The sequence below is a fragment of the Ambystoma mexicanum genome, chromosome 9 (assembly GCF_040938575.1).
Source record: "Ambystoma mexicanum isolate Mex_15411 chromosome 9, UKY_AmexF1_1, whole genome shotgun sequence".
Lineage (NCBI taxonomy): Eukaryota > Metazoa > Chordata > Amphibia > Caudata > Ambystomatidae > Ambystoma > Ambystoma mexicanum.
Genome location: NC_090931.1, coordinates 793,600,959 through 793,625,206, shown reverse-complemented (window position 1 = coordinate 793,625,206; position 24,248 = coordinate 793,600,959). Strand labels below are relative to the sequence as shown.

The following is a 24,248-nucleotide window of genomic DNA, read 5'->3' as shown; positions in this document are numbered from 1 at the left end:
TCCTCAGTCAACTGGATGAGAAAGGTAGGGAACACCCTGTTTGTTTCATCAGCAGGAAGTTAAAGGATCCTGAGACATGGTGGGCAACAATATAACATGAATGCTTTGCTATTGTGTGGTCACTGAAGAGGTTTAGGCCATACTTGTATGGTTCTACCTTCTTTATTCAGATTGACCACCAACCCTTGAGATGGCTGATGCAAACGAAAGGGGAAAACCCCAAGTTACTCAGATGGTCAATCTGCCTGCAAGGGTTTGATTTTTCCATTGAGCACAGAGCAGGAAGTCACCACCAAAATGCTGATGGTCTCTCTAGGATGTTTGTAACCGACTAGAGGTATGAGATCCATCCAGGAGTGGATTAAATCCTCCTGTCCCTTAGTCTGGGTGTGGGGGGGGGTGTGGAGTGTTAGGGAGAATTCTCATTCTATGGCTAATTTCCCTTACCTAGTGAGTCCCCCAGCAGCTTTGCTGGATTTCTGGAGTTTATTTTTCCTACTTGGTAAGAGTGTGAGCTTTTCCCCCACTCTTACCTGTGTTTTGCCATGTGCATTTCATCCGTTTGTGAGTGTGGACTCTGGAGTACACCACTTCAGTAGCCCCACTCTTTTTGTGTGTTGCACAGCACCTTCAGTGCAGTGACACAGGGTTGTCTTTTAAACTTCCCACCGACTCCATTTCTGGGGCCGACTACTGTCCCCCAGAAAAGGGTAAAGTTGCCATTATCTTTACATAGTCATTTAACCGCAGATCCAGTACACCCCATCTTGCATGGAGTATAGGAAAGTGTTAATTCTTAGCCCTTTTTATCTGTACCTCCTGGAGCATTGTTCGCTCCCTTAACATTAAGACTTGGCTGGTGGTAGTGGTATCTACCCTAATTTTCCTACCGCAATTATATTACATAATGTGGTATTGTTTTAGGCTATTTTAGTAGCCTCAAACTTTAAACCCGCTAGCCCAAATACTTTTTATTTCGGCTCCGGTTGGGTTTAATCGCCATTTATTTTTGTTAACATCCTTCTTTCTTCTTGGGTCTTTCTTTGCGCGGCAAACCAGGTTTGCCTCCTTTGTTCGCTGACCTTTGGCGGGCTTCTGACCAGAAGCTCTCCTCTGGCGTCTGGGTGTCTAGGTGGGCTGAATGTGAGGGAGGGATGTAGTCACCACCTGCACAGAGTCTCCTTGGAGACCCAAGTCGCACTTTGTGTTGATTGGCTGAGGTGGTTGTCCGGGCTGGACAATCCCCCTGCTGAGTGATTGACAGCCAGGCTGTGTGAATGGGGGATTTTGGCATAAAAGGCAGGACTCTTGGGCTAGAAGTCAGAGTCGCCACTGGAACTGCAAGGAACCGAAGAGAAGAGGACAGCTGCTGCAACCCTGAGTCCCGGTGAATCTTTGCTGCAGTCCTGAGCTATCTACCCTTCAACGACAAGAGAAGATCCAGTCCGGAGTCTTCTTCCCTTGAGCCTGGTGTGATCAACCAGCTCGTCTTTTCTTCAGTCAGAGAATCCTCTCCTGGGTCGAAATCACTGCTGTGCTGTGGTGGTCCAGATAGCCATCAGAAGAGCCCTTCCTGATTTAAAGGAGCGCACCTTTTATTCATCGTTGCTCTTTTTCACTGCTGCTGGCCTATTCCCTGGGTAGTGCAGATCGCTCCAGACGTCGTCCTTCTTGTCCCCATGACTGAAGCCGCAGGAACTGTGAGTCTGTAGGAACTATCAGAAACAACTGCCGTGGCACCAGCTTTCTCCAACGGAATAAGGTACTGTGCAACCTTCTTTCTCTCCGTCTGACCAGCCGGAATCGGGGTGAACCCTTTTCCTCCACGAAGATTTATTCTTTCTTCCCTCCTTCTTATAACGTTTCCTTCCATTTGACAATCTTACGAACTCTTGGCATCTCGAATCTCGAACTGTTCAACGTGTCATCCTCAGCAACTGAGCATCTGCTCCATTGACACTGGCGCAGGCCCATTGACTTTAATCTGCATCTTTGAACAAGTCCTCGAGTCTCCTTGCCTTGAAAAAGTATTGCCTTAGATTTTTATTCACTTTACCCTTGTTTGAAATTCTTAAGTACAAAGTGTGTTTTAACTTCGTGAGCATTTCTATCAACGGGTTCACGTTAGTATCGCAACACTGGTCTGTCAAATCCTAATGTACTTACCTTAAATTTACTGGCACAAGTGGAATTGGTTATGTGTAGTGTATTTTACGTGTGGTTTCGAATTTATAGAAGTGAAGTGTTTTATAACAGATGGTTTAAAAATAAATGTACTTCTATTTTTTACCTGAAACCTTGAGTCAGTGTTTGCTTGAGTCACAGTAATTGTTGTCCCTTTGTGTAATCTCTGCTACTGCTCATCTACTCTTGAGATAAGCCTGGCTGCTCCGCTACTGCTAACACTTTAACATAGTAGTACAGGCTTGTACCAAAGGTGAACTTGTATTAACACTTGTAGTCTTAATTGTGTGTAGTGGTCCCTAAGGGCACTGCAGAGGATTCTGCCTAACACACCACGTTGTCCGTATGGATACGGACCACCTTGTTGGCAATGACCGGTCTGAACGCCTTGAGCGCTAGGAAAATCGCCAGAAGTTCCAGATGATTTATGTAAAAGGAACTTGTCTGAGGCGACCAAAAGTCCGAGACCTGAAGAAGATCAAACGTCGCACCCCACCCCAGAAGGGAGTAGTCCGTCGAAGATTGCCCGCGGCTATCAACGGGCAAGGGCTGCGTAAGAGCCAATCGTCCAAATACGGATACACATGGATACCCTGCAGAGGAAGATAGGCCGCTATCACCGACATCATCTTCGTAAAGACACGATGCACCAAGCTGAGGTCAAAAGGAAGCACTCGGAACTGGAAGTGCTCCTCTCCCACAGAGAAACTGAGATATCTCCTGTGTGGATTCCAGATCAGTATATGCATGTACGCATCCTGAAGGTCCACCACGCTGAGCCAATCGCCCCTCTGCAAAGAGGACCTTATCTGGCCAGGTGTGATCATCTTGAATTTCTCTTGGGGTAGGAAAAGATTGAACTGGGAAAGGTCTAGGATGGTGCGCAGGCCAGCCTGGTTGGGTTTGGGCACCGTAAAAAGTCGGGAGTAGAAGCCCTCCCCTCGCTCCCCTAGGGGAACGGGTTCCACTGCTCTGAGGTCCAGCAACTTCTGAACCTCGGCTTTGAGGGATGGCGACCCCGATTGCTGGAAAGGAGGGTTGATGGGTGGGGTAGGGATAAGCGGAAGCCCACCCGAGCGACTGACAAGACCCACCGGTCCTCGGTGATGGTCTGCCACGCCTCCCAATGAGACGCAATGCGCCCTCCCACCGGGGTCTCGTGCGAGCACAGAGAACCCTCATTTGGCAGGTTTTTCGGTTGTGTTACCACCTGAACCTGAGGAGGAGGCTGAGGAGCGGGAGAAAAACCGAGTCTGTTGCTGCTTCCGGTGGGAATTACCCGAAGGGGTATCCACTCTGTGGGATTTCTGATCTAGAAACCCCCCCGAAACCAGAAGAGGGCCGGCTTTGCGACAATGGTCTCTGGGTTCTAAAAGGAATTTTAACCAGGACGGACAAGGACTTAACTATCTGCGTGCTGTCCTTCGTTTTGGTCAGCTCCACATCCGTTGAGGAATGGAAAAGCTCCTTACCGTCAAACGGCAGGTCCAACACCTTGTCCTGCACCTCCTTTGAGAACTTGGCGGCGTACAACCAAGCCTGTCGAGAGGTATCAACTCCCAGCATAAGGCCCCGAGCCGAAGTGTCAACGTGATGTGCCCCCGGCCTCCCGTAGATCCAGGCCCAAGACCCTGGCATCGGACAATACCGCCTTAAAGTCCTCCAGCTTCTCGCTAACAACAGTTCTGCATTGGCCTACCGGAGCTGCAGGGCCGAGTTAGCAAAAATCTTCCTCCCAAGGGAGTCGAGGAGCTTGTCCTCTTTCCCCAGGACCTGACTAGCCGTCGTAGAAGAGGACGCTGCAGGCCTGGACTGTAAAGTGGCCGCAGCCACCACCGTGGAGGAGGGGGGCAGACAAGATGCTAGGGCCACCTCTTCCTAAGAATGCAGCCTGTAGCGCGCGGCAATTTTATTATTGTGGAAAAGTCCAGAGTGTGGCTCCTCCCAGACTCTACGGACCTCGGCCAAAACGTCCTTCTGCAAGAATAGGACGGTACGCTCCAAAGGAGAGAAGGTGAATGCCCCCGAAAGCACACCCTTCTGCGGAGCGGGTGCTTCGGGCACTGGAACATCCAATAGACACATCATGTCCAGCACCGGGTCGTGGAAAGCTCGAATAGAGCAGGGCTGGTCTTCGCTGTCCTGATCTCCCTGCGCATCATCCAACAGGTCAGGGTCTTGCTGAACTACGTCGGGCACCGCCTTGTCCACCGGAGAGAACGGAGGCATGGGCGGAAGGGCAGGGGGAGGCACCGTAGGCAAAGGTGCGCCGGCGGAACCACTGGAGGTGCGGGTGGAGCCGGAGGCGCAGGCGGGCATATCTCCCTAAAAAGACCCTTGAAATACTCCCTCATAGGGTCGTTACGCATGAGTGTCTGAAACCTGCCGAAAAAGGCAACCTCCGGAGAAGGCTTTGAAGCTGCCAGAGGAGGCCTCTCATGAGAAGGATCATTCCAGGGACGCAGAGGATAGGGTTGCCAAACAGGCCCATCCCCAGAGGTGTCCACATAAATCAAGTGTGCTGAACCCACAGGCAGCGAGATGTTGTGCAGAAGGAGCATCCGAGCGTTCCAGTTGTAAACTGGATGAAACGGATGCGCACAAGGAACCTTATGTTCACCCACAGAGCCAATCCTTACACCTGAGGCCGATGGCTTAGTTGTATGGGAAGCGCCCAAAATGGCCACCGTGGTCGTGGGGGGAAAGGCCACCATTTTGCCGTCACCTGAGGGGAACTGCGTTACATGTGGAAGTGAGGCAGGGGTCCCCACCGGTGGATCAGGGGTCTTCATTTTAGCCTTTACACAAGGAACCTCGTCCGAGCCTGTACTATGCGGCCTGGAATGTTTCTGCGACATACCAATAGCCAAATTAGCCTTCACAGGAAGGACCTCGGCACTGCCGGTAAAGGAGGAACTTCGGTTCAAAAACTCACTCCTTGTCCCCTCAACAGTTCTGGCGTCGCCACAAGAGCGGGAACGGTGAGAAAAACCCTTCACCGATAAGGCCTTCTCAGGCCTCTCAGAACTGTTGGTCGCCTTAGCCTCTGTATGAGGGACCTCGGACCAGAGTCCGGTAGAAGCCTTCTCACAGCGGGCCTCGAACATACGTTCGTTCTTACCAAGCCCAGCCAAGGCCTCGGGCGCACCCTAGTACTTTTGAGGGATCCCGATAAGGAGGCCTCGGAGCGAGCTCCGGTACCCCACGACTCAGTAGAACTAGGTCTACAAGCAGCCCCCACAGGAGGGGCCTTGGATTGTACTCCGGTGTCCATAGGCCCCTTATGGAGACCCTCAAAGAAAACTCTGATACACTTTGTAGGCCCAGAAGGCACCTCAGGGCAAGCCCCTGTGACAGAGCGGTCGACGCTCCTCTCGGACCGGGAAGACCCTGCGAAGGAGTCTCCCGGCCGGGGTGCTCTAAAAAGTAAAGTACTTACCAGGCGATTCTTCTTTTCGTCGATGAGGATTGAAAATGCGTAGGAGTGCGCCGAAACACCTTCTCCCACCGCTCTAACCGACGTTGAAGGGCCCGGACCGAAAGGGAATCGCAATAGAAACAGGAGTCCCAACGGTGATCGGGACCCAAGCACTCTAAAAAAAGAGGATGGGGATCTGCCCTTGCGAAGCGCCGCTGACACGAGGTACAATTTGTAAAGTCTAGCTTAAACGACATAGAGAGACTACTACGCGATCGCTAGTGAGAGCCAGAGAGGAGGAAAAAAGGATGAAATTCTTCCACAGATGCATGTGCGTCCAGTCCCGAACGAGCGGAGAAAAGGACTGATGGGCGATGCGGAGCTAAGATGGGCAGGGTTACGGCCGTGTGCAGTACCCCGCGTAGAAAGAGAGGAAGTACTTAAAAAATGTGCAACATTTTTGATGCTTTTACAAAGTTCTCCGGTCCCGTCCCACTGGATGGAGGAATGTCCCATAAGTATGGAAGAAAGGGGACGGGACGTAGGAATTAGTAAGAACTACATTTGTGCAAGTATTGCACCTGAGCCTCAGAGCCGGTGATGCCTCCATGACCAGCCCTAGGGTTTTTACTTGCCCCGCCACCTGAATATGGGTTTCTTTGATGAGAAAGGATTTATACTCTTGACCCAGTTTCGCTCTGGCTTGTTCTGAGCCAAAAATCATTAGCTCAGTCTTCTTACTATTAAGACACATCCAGTTGCTCATCATCCATTTCTCGATGATGTTTTCCAGAGACAAGATTTTTGTGCTATCCTTTATATAGTCACCCTCCAACTCTACCACTAACTGGGTATCGTCGGCGTAATGTGTAAAAAATACAGCAACTCCTTCCAGTCCCTCACATAGACATCTCATGAATAGATTACATAGGAGGGGAGATAGACTCGCCTCTTGTGGGACTCCATACTTAATAAGGGCTGCCAAGGAGAAATTACTCCCCCAATGCATTTTCGCTTCCCTATCCACCAAAAAGGAAGCCAGCCAAGTGGCTGCTTCCGTGGACCAATTGGCTACTTTTTCCAAAAGCCACACTCAGGTCAAGCAACATAAGCATCCCTATCTTACCTTTATCCATTAAACCTAACATATGGGTCTGAAGATCCAGGATCGCCGTCTCGGTACTGTGTACAGTACGAAACCCGGATTGTGGATCATGCAGGATGTGATTCCTTTCCATGAATTTCTGTAATTGTCCTGTCACTATTTTATCTAGAACCTTCAGGATGAAATTACAGTTTGTTATAGGACGTAAATTCCCTGTGTCTTTGGGGTCTAAACCAGGCTTTTTTTATAAGTGGAGTAATCTTAACAGCTTTGATGCTTTTAGGCACCATGCCTTCTCTAAAGGAGGCATTAGCAATCTTTGTTAGGATAGGTGTAAAGACTTCCTTGTTCTCTAATATTATTCTTAGTGGTATGATATTCTCAACACAGGAGGTAGGTTTCATTGTGATGAGTACTTTGCCCATCTCTTCCTCGCCGATGGGGAGAAAGTGAAATTTCTCTTCCTCACGCTGACTATGTTCCCTAACTGATGTAACCACTTATGGGAACAAGGATTCCCTGGCGGTCACTATAATGTCTCTAGCCTTCTGTGTTTTCTGTACAAGCAGTGTTCGGGAGTGTATCTCCAATTCTGTGTGGCCAATTTAGTCCATTCTTAGAGTATGATATGCTCCAGTGGGGTCTGTCTGTACCAGTCAGCGTGGTTCGGTACCGGGGAGGGGGGGGGTGGTGGTGGGTGTCCTGAGTGGGGCCACACTCGCTCTTGCGGATTCTGGAAGAGGGAGGAGCTTGTGCAGGCGACTGCCATCCACGTGCCCCCGTGGCCTCGCTGTACCCGATATCAGCCACGCCACCAGCCTGCTGTAGCGGTTCTTCTTGGTCTTCTTTGAAAAACCATGGCAGATCTTGCATCCCTCCTCATCATGATCCGGATGCAGTCAGTAAAGACATTTGTGCCGTCGTTCCTCCGTCCACATTTCACGCAAAATTTGAAGAGGCATCTGCTCTCTTCGGTCATGGCGCAAAGTAGGCCCAAGCCTGGCCTTTCTCCGAGCCGATGAATTATTCTCCATGAAGTATGATCTTCACTGACAGAGGATCCCTGCTGCCGGTAGACGACCTCCGGTCGAGCGATAACTTCAAAAATAGGTAAAAACTCACATTTTATCAAAAACTCTAAATATTAAGAAAAAAGCTCACAGAGCACTAAGAACTCCCAACAATGAAGCATGCCGTACAAATCTGAAGATGGCCACCAGGGGTGGAGCTTAGGGAGAGGACTGTCATTTGAAGGGGGCAGTTGGACTCAGAGGACAGCGATTGATTTAGAGGAGAAATACAGTATTCAATTGAATGTGAAACTGTTTTTTCTTTTACAGAGGATTCCCAGCCTGATGAGGGGGAATATTCATGAGCATGTGAATCCATGCCAGACCCCATGCTGGAGAAGTTTAAGATATCTTTCAGTCCCAGCGAGAGGTCACCCCCTGCCCCCTGCAAGGAGGAAAGGGCAAGACGTGCAAAATCTAAATTGGCGACGAAACAGAGGATGTCCACAATCATACCCCGCCTAGTGCCCCTACTCTAGCCCCTATCATCATTGACTTCATCAATGCTTCTTTCACCACCAACTCAGTACGTACCAATATCAAATGAGCATGGATCACACCATTCATTAAAAAAACCACCCTTGACCCCACCATTCCCACCAACAATCATCCCATTACTACTGTCCCCTTTCTATTGAAGATAATAGATTGGGTAGCATATTCTCAAACCCAACCATTCCTTGAGAATTATCAACTCCTTGGCACAAGACACTCATTGGCTCAAGACAATCAGACTTTCGACCAAAACGTAGAACGGAAACGGTCTTACTGGACTTCAAAAACCAGATGGACACCATCCGTGATGCAGGAAACCTTACTTCGTGACCTATCGGCTGCATTCGACTTAGCCAACCATGATAAACTTTGCCAAACCCTCACCCACAACTTCCACTTCGCACCAGAAGCCACACTCTGGATTCATTCCTTCCTATCTGATCGTACTACTAGAGTCTTCATTGTCAATTTGGCAGCAGATACCACCTCTGCAACACTTGGGGTTCCCCAATGATCCAGCCTCTTACCTATGCTCTACAACACGTATACAAAGCCTCTCTTTGATGTTCAAGACTCCATGGGCATCACCTACACAAACTTCGCTGATGACACCCAAATAAATTCTTATCCCCATCTCTGGCAACTAGACACAGGACTCTGCCACAATCAATAACTCTCGACAATAACTACTCTACCATTTGCATCAACTGGGTCGTCGATCCGTCTTGTACGCCTCTCGAACATCGGCTCCGAAAGGGACATCAGGCGTCTTTTAGATAGAACATCACTACGCCCCATGTTTCAGTTCCTCCCTCCCCACCCCCTGTGCTTGAACGCTGCAGAAGGAAAAACGACAGGAGGAGGCTAATCAGCCGGTAAAAAACGTAACAAGGATACATCCCAACAGGGTGAGGCCCACCCAACAATGATTGACATTTCTTTTCTTTTTTCTTTTTTTTTTTTAAATGAATGAGACAAAAGCGGTCATCTAAGAGCCATCACCAGATGCCTTCTCGTTTTGGCAGAAGCGACAAGCCACAGAACCTTCTGAGCAGGGATGGGTGCGACGGTCAATGAGGAATCTGCGGGAGAAGAATCTATAGAAAGATCATTACTGTGAGTAATTGTTCCTTCAATGGATTGCTTTTCTCCCGCAGATTCCTCATCTTGATAGACTCCCCAAGCAGTTAGAATAACGGAGGAGTACAGAAAGATTTAAACCAGTAGATTCTGTAGAATCGCCCTACCAAACCGTGCATCAGCTCCCTGTGCAAAATCCAAGGCATTGTGCTTGGTGAATGTATGTAAGGTTGACCATGTGGCTGTCCGACATATGTCCCTAACAGGAACCCCTCTTTGGAGGGCTGTAGAGGCTGAAACCTTTCTGGTTGAGTGAGCCCTGATACCCCCACTGGAAGCTTCCAACATGACATTGTTTAATGTGTTATGGTCACGAACAACTGGTCTGACCTCCGAAACTCGGATGGGCGAGCAACATAGAAACAACGCTATCTTCGGGTCAAGGTGGTGGAACCGCTCTTCCTCTTTCAAGGGATGTGGAGGAGGGTAAAAGACAGTCAGATCGATAGACTGGGACATGTGAAACTCAGAAACGACCTTACGAAGGTACGCGGACCTGACTTTGAGAGAGACTTTCTCATGAAGGAACTTTAGAAAAGGAGGTTTGTAGCACAAAGCTTGCAGCTCAATAACCCTCCTCGCAAATGTGATTGCCACCAAAAAGGCTATCTTAAGTGATAACAGCCATAAACAACATGAGTGCATAGGATAAAACGGAGCCGCCATCAAGTATTAATATAAATCTGGGACAACAAGGGGGGTTGACGGAAACTTATTGAGAAGGCCCTTCATGAATTGGGCCATGTCCGGAATAGTAAAGAGGGAACCTTGTTCTGGGGACCTCTTGAACACAGACAGGGCCGCCGAATACCCTTTGACTGTGCTAACCTGAAGGCCTGAAGAGGCCAGTTACAGAAGGAACTACATCACTGTGGTGGTGGGGCAAGAGATAGGATCAATCTCGCGTTCCCTGCACCACTCCTCAAATCTTGTCCACCTGCACGCATACAGAGATCTTGTAGAAGGTCTGCATGCAGCCAGAAACACCTTAAGTACCTCCTCTGAGAGTCCCAGTCATCATACCTCATCTTCTGAAGAGCCACGCATGTAGGTTGAGGAAATCCGGGGTCGGGTGGAACATTCAACCCCCCCTTCTTACAGGATTAGGAGATCCGGATGCCGAGGCAACCAGTGAGGTGGACAGATGATTAGATCCAGGAGATCCGGGTACCACGTTCTCCTCGCCCAATCCGGGGTGATCAAGATCATGGTCACTCAAATCTCTCCAACCTCCTGAGAACTCAAGGGATGACAGAAATTGGGGGGGAAGGCGTAGTGGAGAGGGAAGGTCCAATCCACCCGAAACGCGTCCACAGTGCGCCGTTCGCTGGGAATTCCCTCAAGCAAAACTGTTTGCACTTCCTGTTGGACTCTGTGACAAACAGATCCATGCCATGCCTGCTGGACATATCTCTGGACCGGGAACAACCTCTCCATACAGAATGAGTTACGCCCATAGAACCGCTAGACCGTTCTATTCAAAATGGAGGTTGCTCGATGCATTGCCAGGAAAACGACGTCTGCATTTTTCACGTCGTTAAATTCACGTGACTTAGTTCCGTCACGTGTGTCACGGCAGTACGTACATAAGCAGCGTGGAAACGTCGATCGCTGCTTCTGATTAATTCATTTTTTGGCGTTTTGTAGCTGAACTCTGGACCTGCGTCCTCGCATTCCCTTCAGCAAGTTCTTTGGCCTTTTGTAGCGTGTTTTCCACCACACACTAATTTCTGGAGCCGTGTATCCTGTTCGCGTGCCAAATCTCCACGCAGACGCAGTCTGCAAGCGCGTCTGTCCTGGGCTGCGTGTATCCTGTTCGCGTGCCAACTCGCCACGCGGACGCTGTCTGCAAGCGCGGCTGTCCTGGGCTGTGTGTATCCTGTTCGCGTGCCAAATCTCCACACGCGGACGCTGTCTTCAAGCGCGGCTGTCCTGGGCTGCGTGTATCCTGTTTGCGTGCCAAATCTCCACGTAAATGCTGTCTTCAAGCGTGGCTGTCCTGGGCTGCGTGTATTCTGTTTGCGTGCCAAATCTCCATACGCGGACGCTGTCTTCAAGCGCGGTTGCCCTGGGCTGCGTGTATCCTGTTTGCGTGCCAAATCTCCACGCGCAAACACTGTCTCCAAGCGTGGCTGTCCTGGCTGCGTGTACGCTGTCGCGTGCAATCCTGCACGTGGTTTTCTGAACTTCTTTGAACCTTTGGTACCTGTGCTTGTTAACAGGTGAACTTCTATTTTTGTTCTTCGTGGGAAAGGAAGTATTTCATGAACTATTGGAAGGTGATTGTGCACAGTACTTTGGACGCTATCCTGTGGTGCACCAACCCGGTATCTAGCGTGAGCCTCGTGCCATTCGGGATAAGTCTCCCTTACTAATCTCCCCCTCCTTTGTCATTGGTTCAACTCCTGGTTGTCTTCAAGAGACTTTCGATGAATACTTCAGTTTTTGCCATAAGGTCAGTGTTTTGAATTTATGCTAATACTGTGCTATCACAGTGAGTTGAGTTTGGGACAGTTTCTTATGATACTTTATCTATCCCAGGCTGACTTCCGATACAATACCCACACCCTTTCCAGTGATCCATCTCTCTGCCTGTTTCATCAGTCAGAGAGTTGTATCATTTGGAAGGTCTAATTTGACTTAACTACAATCAAGTCGTGTGAAAAAGGATCCGGAAGAGCCCTACCAATTGTATCTTTTTTGGTTACTGTATCCTTTTCAATTGATACATTGGTGATTTATGACAATCCACTGCTGGGGTACCCCAGAGAGCGAAAACCTCCTCTAGGACTTCCTGGCACACTTCCCACTCGTGCGAGACTGTGCTTTGCCTGCTCAGAGCATCTGTCAAGATGTTCCCTGACCCTGCCAGATTAACCGAGATTTGGTTCTCCCGTAACCAGAACAACAGCTGTATTGCCTCTGTGCAGAGGTGGCGGGACACCACCCTGCTTTTTGAGGTAGTGCATGGCCACTGTGTTGCCCGTCAGGACGAGGACATGCATCCCTCTGAGAGACAAGGCAAAGGGCCTCAGGGCTAACCTGATGGCCTGCAACTCCTGCTTCTTGATGTGCTACCTAGCCTCTGATCGAGACCAGAGGCTGCTCACCTGCAATTCCTCACAGTGAGCGCCCCAACCCATCAGCGACGCATCCGTGACCCCTCGGGCCTGCAGCCAAGGAAGTCAGAATGGTTCCCCTGTCATGAAATTGCTGCGTGTGTTCCACCAGCTGAGTTTGCGAACTACCCAGCTGGACACAGAGTTTATCCGCGAGTGCTCCCAGATAATGAGACCACTGGTCCCTCAGTAGCCACGGAAGGGATCTCATGCACAACCTGGCTTTTGGCACTCGAAAAATACAGGACGCAATGAGACCCAAAAGGCGGAAGAAAGAAGCCGCTGATAGGGTGGCGTGGTTCTGAAACAAATGTGCCATCTGGGTTAGATTGCGGATTCTCTCTTTGGGAGGAAAAGCCTTCGCTACCCAAATATCTCGGACAGCTCCGATGAATTGGAGCCGCTGAACTGGTGTCAAATGGGACTTCTTCAAGTTGAGGGAGAAGCCCAGCCTGTGGAGTAGAAGGTAGGTGTCTTCCAGATGTGACAAAACTTGCCCTGCTGACTTCCCATTATCACCCAGCCAGAAATAAATGGACTGCAGATCTCTTGAGGTGAGCCGCAACTACAGACATGAACTTGGTGAAGACCCCTGGAGCAGAGGTCAACCCAAAGGGCAGCACACCTTGGATTGATAGTGCTTGTCACGTATGAGGAAGCTTAGGAACTTCTTGTGCTTTTGGTGTATTGGCACATGGAAACAAGCGTCCTGCAGGTCTATCTAGCCAGTCCTGAAATTCGAGAGAGTGGAGACTTTCTCTCAATGTCACCATTCTGAATTTGTCTTTCCTCAGTAACTTGTTTAGGGCCCTGAGGTCCAGAATGGGGCAGAGACCTCCTCTGAAATACAAGGAAAACTAGCCTGATCCTCTCTGTTCGGGAGATACATCTCCCACGGCATCCTTCAACAACAGGGCTCTCAGTTCCTCCTGGAGCTCCTATCCTGGTTGGACTGGGGGAGGTGGGGGTATGTCCGGTTGTCTCTTTAGAAAGGGAAAACAATGGGTAGGCATGGCTAGGAGCTGGAGCATGAAGCATGGCTGCCTGATAGCTCCTTGACCTAGCCTGGCAGCCACGTGAAATGAGGCGGCATCTGTGCCCGAAACAATGGTAAACCTCCCTGAGACTCCAGCAAACGCATCAGGAATCGGCGGAACCTGAGCTCTGCGACCACAGCCGCACCAACAGCAGGCTGCAGCAAAATGACAGCTCATCCCCGAAATGAGCTGCGAGAACCGAGAGCGGAGGAACCCTCTGGATGATCACCTCGGACCACTGACAATAGCGGCTCTACATTTCCCCTGCTGAGAATCACCTGGGACCACCGGCACTAACGATCCTACGTCTCCCCTCATGGCACACAGGAGTTTCAGGCCCCTCCGTCCCTGATCGTTCCTCCTGGTCTGGAGCTCCATCATTGCAGGTGAGCTCCCGTGCTGGAACACTCCTGCACCCACAGCGCTGCCCATGGCGGGGGGGGGGGATGCATTAGCGCTCACCCTTGCAGGAAGAGCTCAGCAGCAGCACAGGATATCTCCACGACCCAGTGAGGGAGGGAAGTTCCAACCGGGAGTATCTACCTAGCTGGGGAGTCCCAGCATCTGATTCCAAAGAGGCGTCTGGTGAAGCAGGAAATGAGATGCAAAATGAGCGTGTAGCTCATCCAGTAGTACCCCAACACAACTAAGGATTCCTAGCCTAAGCGGGCGGCTCTGGATGATTATGCCGGGTCCCACACACACTGAGCCTTTACAGCGGACATACCGCAAAGGTCCCAACAGCAGTTGGCAACGTGGGCAAGCCTCACATTCGGGAGCCTCATAAAAGCACTACAGTGATGGAGTAAATACCCACACTCTCACGCCGTCACGTTGAACCATCAGAGACGCTCTCCTTGGACAACTCAGCCAATCAGGGTCTTGCAAACCCAATCAGATAAGCATGTGGGGGTGAGGGGGATGGATCCTGGGGGTCAACCATAACCTCTTGAACTTGCTACTTTGCAGGGGATAACGCTCCCCCAAACAAAGCGAAATCACTAAATCCGGTAAGGACTCCAAACACACAGACATCTCCACTCTACTGATGGCAAGCACAGCGCAGAAAGCCAAGAAGGGAGAGCAAGTGGAGGCTCAGATACATGTAGGTGCAGTCACAACACCCCACTGAGCAACAAATGCAATCCGTTTCCAAATCTGACTTGCAAGACCTCTTAGCAGCTATGACCAGAGAATATCAAAAAGGCACGGAAGAACGCCTGAATGATATCACAGGACTTGACAGGAGACTAGAGGAGGTCCAAGGCAGAATGGCCGAGGTGGAATCAGCACTATGCGAACAGAGTTATGAGATTGTTGAAGGCGCTGATAAGATTGCAGCACTTGAAGCCAGATGCGAGGTGCTAGTAATAAAGCAAGAGGATGCGATAACCAATCCCGTTGCAATAACGTCCGCCTGAGGGGCATACCATCTTCAATCCCCGAGTCTGACCTTCACAGTTTTTTCCAGGACCTCTTTGGAACGCTGCTGTCTATCCCAGACGATGCTCCAATGGAGCTCGACTGAGTGCACCATACACAAATGAGGAAACCGCTACTTTCTCCGCCAGATGTCTTAGCAAGGGTGCATTTCTATAAAATCAAGGAGGAACTAATGAGAAGGGCCATAGATTCTTCTCGGTACCCTGGAGTTATTACTAACTCCTGCTATGGACGCCTGGGCTAGGGAGGTAGTCCAAGGGAGTCAAGAGAGAAATAGAGAGACAGCCCTGCGCCAACAAACCTCGGGTCCCGGTTTGTCCCTTAAACAACTTGTGAATCCCTCAGCCAAACTGTTGGTGTTAAAACACCCATGAAACATCAAGGGAAAGCTCCAGACGATTAGTTTTGGCAGACCCTGTCACGCCTTCCCGACTTTTGGGAGAAAGTGAAGCCTTTTTACTTCACTTGCCTTGCTAACCTCAACTGATTTCAGGGATCTGATCAGTCCGTAAGGCTAACAGTGCAGGGGGACTGTCTCCTTCTGTGAAATTCACCATTTCTTTTACAATGCACACATTAGCTCAGGCCAGATTTGCCATTTACGGCAAACCCTTTTTCTGGGCAAAGAGGCAGTATGTGTTTGTGGCCGGATTAGGGGAATGGGAACATCTGGTCCCAGTCCAAACCCTGGCCAAATGGCGTCTGCTGCTAGGTAGACCTGGTGGCCGAAAGCTTGCCATGATTGGACAGCCTCTGCCAGTTTGAATGCTGCAGATCTTTGTAAATGGTGGCTTGGGGGTGACTGGATAAAAAGAGGGCTCCGGCAGTCATTCTTTAGATTGTAGTTGCAGCCAAGACCCCTTAGAAGAGGAACATCCCACTGAAGATACAGAACTCATTGACCAGCCACCCAGAATCAACTTCTTTAATCGCCTCAGTGAAGCCCTAATCCTCTGCTCATCTCTAGAAGGCCTTCATCACTGCTTTGACTTCTGGACCAGTGGGAACAATCCATCTTGAAGACTGCTTGAAAATCCTGCCCTTGGAAGCCTTCTGAGGTGTCCCGGAACCGTTCCGTGGGCTTCCCAGCTTCCTTAAAGGCTTCTCCGCTGCATTGGTCACCGTCCAGAGTTCAGATTTGGGAATCCACAGAGCCTCGATTTGTGAAACAAGTGGCCTCCCCCTGCAGCTCTCCAGCATGAAGTGGGGTATCATGGAATAGCTTCTTTGTTTCCACCACTGATCTCCACCTGCCTCATCTCATGGGGGTCCTCTGAGGGAGTTGACAACGTGGTGGGCTTTTCATCATTGTGCAAGGGTGGTCCAGCTGTTCAATGTCAGGAACCATCTCGGCAGAGCGCAGAACCACAGACTAGCTTGACCTAAATCTCTATCCGAAAGTGACTTCTGTACCAGCAACCCAGAGGACCCCTCCAACTGAACCAAGACACATAGCAATAGGGACCAGCAATTACAAGAGCTTATAAGACGGCCCCTGAGTGAATAGGAGGATAGCTGAGAGGCAACGTGCTCGACTTGGAAGCAAGATGACACGGAGCAACACAGGTTCGATCCCCGGGAGCACATTTACAAACCTCTGGGTATTAAGTGCGTTATAAATAACCTATCATTTCAAATACCTACCTGTTCCTACCCCCCCCTATCTCCATAGGGTTTAACAGGCGTAAAGTCCTTGCTAAACCTCTGCCTTGCCGGACTGTGATCAGTGGAATTCTGGGCAAGGATTCCCGCATGGGCTTCATTTGAAGTGGTTGGATTGCGAGAGGGGCTCCTAAGAACTTTACTTCTATTGTTCATCAACTTCAAAACACTTACAAACTGCCTGTTGGCGTTCTCAACACTTGTTCAGACTACCTTAAAGGTGTCTGTCATCCTGCAAGAGCTCTACTGGTAATTGCAACTCTAAACGCACTTGGTCCCATCTCTTTTAGCAAGGGAAGGGCTTAAGTGCAGTTTGTGTATTGTGTTTTAACTCATTTTTCTACTTACACATTGCTCCTCTAAATTGGTGATTACTTACCTTGTTCTTTTTTCACTTACTTTGCTCAATTAAAGAGTTCCAATCCTGATCTAGCTGTGTTTAAAAGTAAAGTGCTGATGCTCTGTAGCAAGAGCACTCCAAAAGTGAATGTGTCTATAACAGTAGTGCATGTTTAGCATAATACTTACCTGTGTTTTTATTGCGAAGAGTTGTCCTAGGCCTTAGTAAACAATTGTATGTTTATATGTTCTATCTAACTTGTACTGTTAGGAGTAGGCTGTGTGCGCTTAACTAAACCCTTTACCACTCTTAAGTGTAAGTTTGGTCACACTACCATAATAGAGGTTGGCTAGACATTAATGTCTTTCCATGTTCATCAGAATAGTGTGGCCTCTCAGAAACTGTCCACAGGGCTGATTCTGAAAATCCATCTCAACAGGCACAATGGGTATCTTTGGTTCCAGAATGTCTAATGTCGAGTACATTTGCACTTCCTTCGACACCAGCAATAATTCCAGGCTATATACTGGCCTTGCAATAACCTATCTGAATGAGTCAAAATGGGCCCGCCATCCGAAATGGGATACATTATGATCTTAAGAGTCTACGGGATAGCCAGACTACTTGCTTACTGGTGGTTCCCATGCAACTGCTGGAAGAAACCCTCAAATTGCTTGTTTAAGAGCTCTTCAGATATCTCAATCTCCCCTTGCCGAAAAAGCAATTAAGACGTGAAGGAACCTTTTCTTCTACCCGTTCCTCAGCAAAGATATCCATAAATCTTTTTGATTTGGTAGTCCTCTCTTGACTCAAATAATGGAAGTCATCAATAAGAATGGGCTCTACCAAAGGCTAGGCCTACAGGTTTGATTACACGACAGGATCAGCACTCTTCTGTGCTATGATCCTTTCTGAGGCAATACAGGCAGCATGCTGATCCGTACTCAGCATCAAACAATGGCACTCCCAGCAGGCAGCAGGCAGGTTGTAAGGATTACAATTCACTATGGGATGACTGCGCAACAAGCCTCGCTGGACCTGGTAGGCAAACCATTGGATTCTTTCTTTTCACAAAGACAAGACACTGGGGCAGAGTTTACAGGACCTAATGGTATTAGCATAATTATTCTGGAAGATACTTCAAAGGACATACAAAAGAATACACAGCATTATTTGGCACCAATTATAAAATAATTAAATTCTGGAAATCGTAAGAATTGCACTTGCCAAAAGCGGGGTGATTTGAAGAGACTCATGCATTATTCAGAATGTATGGTATCAGTACCACACTGATACTACTACATGAACACTGAAGGATCATGCACAATAAACAGAATAGTATTAGCCAATTTATTGCGAATCATGATTCAGTTTGTGTTTCTTACAACTGTAAAAAAAAGATTAAGGCATTCCTCTGGAAAAATAATTGAAAATGATTAACTTATGTTTGTATACGTTGCATTAAACATGTGAACACCACACATTTTCAAAATAATTAAAACCATATAGAGTGCAGTTTCTATTGAGCTCACTGAGTGGTCAGTGTAACAGATTTAGCCGTTGTAAGACACCAGCAAAGGGAGCACAAACTGACTCGACTCACTGCGATAGGCCAAATTACCAGGAGGGAAAAAGAGGTGTTTGAAATTAGTAAGGCTGAAACCATTTACAGTAGGCAGGGGCATTTTCTGTGGAAAACATGAGCTAGACTGAGATGGGAAAGATTAAAAATGACATTTGCTGCTGCAGATTAGTGTAACAGAACAATCACATTTGATTCACTCCAAGCATCTTGACAATATGGTACCTGGATAGTTTCCTCCAGTCTGTAGTGTTCCAAGATACGTAGTGTTTCATTCACTTGTCCAGGACTGTACTGACACAACAGATCAATATATGACTCACTTAAACCAGGATTTTGCTGCATTACATCTGGGCTCATTTGGACACCGTCCCTGAAATTACAAAAGGAAGACATCTCAAATTGTCAGAAATCATGGTAGCAGCATTAGGTTAGTGGAGCAAGCCTTAAAACAAGTGCAAATTATACAGAGTACATAAATGTGTTCACAAATTGAAAATATAAATGGAAAGTTTCAACCTTTATTAACCATAGGTATTGTACTCTTTGACCAAAACCTAGCACAGATTTTCATTGGTTGTCTAGCAAAGATCTCTTCCCGGCATGAGATGAAGAAATTAATTATCACTGTAAAGTTCTTTCTGATGGACGTTCCTCTCAGAGATGTCTCATCTTTGATATACTATCTCCAGCGCTAGCTGTCCTCAAACATTTTTGCCACAGGGGGTGCAGCAGGGCTCTATGTCAGCGCTGATGTGCATAGCACCCCAGACATGACATCAGGCCATTATATAAGCACATTATCCCTAGCACTCAGCAACTGACAGACCACAAAATGTATGAGGTGCACAAGTTATTTATCAATAGGGGCAGGTTGGGTGATGAGGAATCTGTGAGAAGAACATCAGTCATAATGAACATTACAGAAAGGTAAGTTGTTCTTTAAGGAATTCCTTCCTTCCACAGATTACTCATCTTTGATAGACTCTCAGAGGAGTATGCAAATTTGGAGGTGCCAAAGCGAGCGTTCTGCACCAACAGCAAATCCAGGCAGTGCACATAGCCGTCTAAAATATATCGAAGAGTGCGATCCCACATTTCTACTGGGCAGAGTTGGCAGCCAGGCCTCTGGTTGTGAATGAGACCCGAGACAGCCTGGCACCTCCTTCCTATCCAATTGTATCATTCTTAGATGCAGAGGAAGATCCACTTTAACAAGGACTGTTAAACCACATCCCTGCCAGCCCAGGCACCAGCATAACTTAAAGAGCAGATTGTCTTTCCCGACATCCCTCATCTGAGAGACAAAGCAGCTGAAGGCCCACACCGGGTCCAGCCAACGGAAACACTCCTCTATATTAAAAGGGTGAGGCAGAGGGAAAAACACAGAAGCAGAAATTACTTATTGTAATGATCTTTCTATGGATTCTTCTGCAGATTCCTCATCTTGATAGATATCCATCATCCAGCTCTGCTGCTCAGAAACCTTTCGACAGAGGGGGTCGATCTGCCCTTGCTCGGTGCACGATCGTACGCTCCAGAAGTCACATCAGGCGTCGTAGATATAACATGTCACTAAGCACCATTCTGCAGCTCCTCCCTTTTTTCCCCCCACGCTCGAACACTGCAGACAAACACCAACGGGAGGAGGCTAACTAGCCTGTAAAACATGTAACAAAAGGATACACCCCGCAGGGTTATCCCATATAATTAGAGATTACAAATTGTTTATTTATTTTTTTGAATAATGAGTGGAAACGGACACTCCAGAGCCATCACAAACTTCTTTTTCACTTAGAAGCGTTGAGACACAACACTGTCTGAGCGTGGACGGCTGAGAGGGGCGATGAGGATCTGTGGGAGAAGAATCCATAGAAAGATCATTACAGTAAGTAAGTTCTCCTTAAATGGATTTCTTTTCTCCTGCAGATTCCTCATCTTGATAGACTTCCCAAACACTTAGGCTAAAGGAGGAGACCACAAAGTATTTAACAAGTAGGTTCTGCAGAACTGCCCTACCAAAGCGTGCGTCTGCCCCGCGGGCAACATCCAAAGCATAATGTTTGGTGAACGTATGTAAGGAAGACCATGTGACAGCATGGAAAATGTCCCCAAAAGAAACACGCCTCTGTAGGGGTGTGGAAGCTGAAACGGATGTGTACGCTCGGACCGAAAAAAAGGTCTGACCGTACAAAACGACCGAAAAATGCTACCACCAAAGGTTCGAACACCAAAAGATAGCATTGGAGGTAAGTTAAAAAAAAAAAAAAAAAGACTGCAGGGGCTGCAGGTGTGTCCCCCGCAACACCCCACTCACTATACTGTGTGGCATAGTGAGCGGGGTGTTGCGGGGGGGACACCCTCGCTGTACACCGCAACAATAACAAAAACGAAGAAAAAAAACAGGCTGCAGGGGTGTCCCCCGCAAAACACCCCGCTCACTATACTTTACAGTATAGTGAGCGGGGGTTGTGGGGGAAACCCCTACAGCCCCCGTAGTATGTAAGTGTGATCGCATGAGAAAGGTGCAAACTTTTGGTAGTTAGCACCTCTCTCATGCAAACTTTACGGCCGCGGCAAAATCAGCTGCGGCCGGATCACTTAGAATCGCTGAAACAGCACTTGTTGAATGCGCTCCGATCCGATAATGCTCCTCCTCTTTCAAGGTGTGTGGAGGGGGGTAAAACCCAGGCAAATCAATAGATTGTGAAAGATGGAATTCAGAAACAACTTTTGGAAGGAAGCCAGGCCTGACTTCCAGAGAAACGTTTTCTCTGAAAAAGCACAAAAATGGCGATTTGCAGCATAATGCCTGCAGTTCACTAACTCTCCTAGCTGACTTGATTGCCACCAAGAAGGCTGTTTTAAGGAATAACACCCTCAAAGAACAGGAATGCATAGGCTCAAACGAAGCCGCCATCAAAAAGGTTGAAACCAGATTACGGTCCCAAACTGTAACAACAATGGAGGTTGGTGGAAACTTATTAAGAAGGCCCTTCAGGAATTGGGCCATGAACGGAATAGTGTAGAAAGAGCCAGGGACCTTTTGAACACAGACAAGGCCGCTGAATATCCTTTGACTGTGGTAACCTGAAGGCCTGCTGAGGCCAGTGACAGAAGGAACTCCATCAGTGTAGTGGTGGGGCAAGAGATAGAATAAATCTTGCGTTCCCCACACCACGCCTCAAATCTTCTCCACCTTCTCCACCTTGTTAGGCAGAAACCTGTGCAGTTCCCTTAGGGAACACTGCAAAAGATTTAAGACTACAGGTGTTGGCAGTAAACCCACTTGGTAGCAGGCTGTACCACCCAGATTTACCTGGTAGCTGTGGCTGAGCAGTCAGACTTCCCTCAAGAAGAGTTAGACAGTATGCAAAGTATACACAATAGGCACCCAGTCACAATAATACAAGCAAACACTGACCAGAGCTTTGGTATCAAAGTATATAATTATTTATTTAAAAACACACGGTTTGAAACACTCCAGCACTCATGTTGTAAATATTCTAAACACAGTTACTATTGTAATATATACACCCCTTTTCCCTTAACAGATAACTCACAGTAAAACACCACTTATTTTCATACAGAGGTGAGCGCTTAACTAGATGGCACTCCAATAAGTTTGTGAGAAAGGGAGGGAAAAAGACAGAATACGGAAAGGTACACCACTCTAGGATTCAGGAACACTGTTAGCAAGGCAGAAGAGCAAAAAGTCAGTGGTGAGCCAAAAGCTGGGCCCACTCTTAGAGAGAGCAGAGCACAAATGCGCCCAAGATCACACAGTTACACTAGGCTTTGAAAGTCTTGCAGAGGGTTCAAAAAGAGTTTAGAGGCTTAGGAAAGTTTAGCCAGGGTGTCCCAGGCTAACCCAGGTTCGAAAGCCGGGGACTAAATCTACCCCGTACAGTCGGTAGCAAGGGAAGCCAGGCGGGACACAGTACCTTAAGTGGGAAGGATCCTCCAGCGGTGGCAGTTGTTCCTGGTAGTGGGTGCAAGTTGCGTCGTCGTCCAGAGGAAGAGAAGATCTCGACTTGGAGGAAAGATGAAGGTCGTTGCACTACCAGGGAAGAAACCAGCCGTGGAGTTTTCCGGTTAAAGGTGGTACCTTTGTTTCGCGGTCGTGGTAAAACGTGGTATCCCAGTTGCCGGGGTGCTTGGCACAGGCAAGACAGCCATGAGGTACGTCGGGAAGGCGAAAAGATGGTGAAACTGGTTATCCCCACCAGTCAAAGGAAGAAGACTCTCCGGCGGGAGATCTCCTCTGTCGTTGGCAAAAGTGGTGAGACGGTCCAGCAGGGCTCCACCGGTGGTGGTGTCATGGCAGGTCGGCTCAGCTTCTCCCTCGTCGGATTCTTAGGTCCTGTGGCGACTTCTGAAGTTCCAGTCCCCAAAGCCCTGCTTTTATGCAGAAAACCCCCATTCACTCAGCCCAGCTGTCACTCAAACATGCTAAGTGGTGAGCCGCACTTGGGCCAATCAAGATGGAGTGCGACTTGAGTTGCCTAGGCAACTCAGTCCAGGGTGCCTAAATCCCCCTCCACCCCTCCTAAGTACCCCAGACAAAGTGGCACCACTTTGGAGGGCTTCTGTGGAGAAGCCCGCCAAAAAGTGGAACAAAGGGCTCGACTTGGGTTGGAGTCACAGAAGAGAACACAAACGCCATTTTAGAATCAAGTTTTGGCAAAAAATACCAACCGGAGAATTAATATTAATTAAATAAACCGGCGGTATGTTCGAGGCTACCGTAAATAATTAAATAAAGATAGTAGCCTAAAACAATGGGAAATCCCATAGGAAAATATTCGCGGTTGAATATAAAAAGTAGTATCCACTGCCACCAGCCAAAACTCGATCACGGGGGACGGAGACGTGCCCCCTCGACTAACAGACCCTGGGGCAATTGAATTGCCCCAGCCAGTACGTCCACAATATGATGGTTTGTACTGGTTCTGTTCAGAATTTAAGACTAGTAAAGTCAATGGTGACTTTACATGCCCTGGGAGACAGTCAGTCCGAGGGTATGGAGTCTATACTGGGGGGTCACTATGACACCCCTGTGTCACTGCACTGAGGGTGCTGTGTAACACATATCACAAAAACACATGAAGCCCTATGGAGTAAAAGACCCCATGGCCCATTAAACACATCTAGATTCAAAGAAACACACTAAAATCATGCCCAAGAGTGAGGGGAAAAGAGTCTCACTCTTGTCAGGAGAAAAAAATAAACCCCAAAAATCCAGCAAAGCTGCTGGGGACTCACTAGGTTAGGAAATTCAGCCTAAACAGAGAATTCTCCCTAACACACCTGCACGCGTACATCGATCTAGTAGAATTCTGTGTGGAGCCAGCAACACCTCAAGCAGCTCCTCCGAGAGATCCCAGTCATCATATCTCATCCTCTCAAGAGCCACGTATGTAGATTGAGAGAATCTGGAGTTGGGTGAAGCACCCGACCTTCCGACTGGGTCAGGAGATCCGGATGCTGAGGCAACCGGCGAGGTGGGCAGATGGTCAGATCCAAGAGACCGGAGTACGACGTTCTCCTCGCCCAGTCTGGGGCGATCAAGATCATGGTCGCGCAGAATCTCTTCAACCTCCTGAGAACCTAAGGAATGTCGGGAATCGGGGGGGGGGGGGCATAGTGGAGA

At 48.5% G+C, this 24,248-nt stretch overlaps 1 protein-coding gene across 3 annotated transcripts in view; it reads right to left on the bottom strand.

Annotated features, from left to right (window-relative positions):
• The window catches only part of VPS8 (VPS8 subunit of CORVET complex), a 2,529,257-nt gene that overhangs the window by 666,084 nt on the left and 1,838,925 nt on the right, over positions 1-24,248 (bottom strand). For all 3 annotated transcript variants that reach the window (XM_069615741.1, XM_069615740.1, XM_069615739.1), the window contains exon 35: positions 18,821-18,968. In XM_069615741.1, coding sequence (XP_069471842.1) covers positions 18,821-18,968 — 148 coding nt within the window. The remainder of the gene's footprint in view (positions 1-18,820; positions 18,969-24,248) is intronic.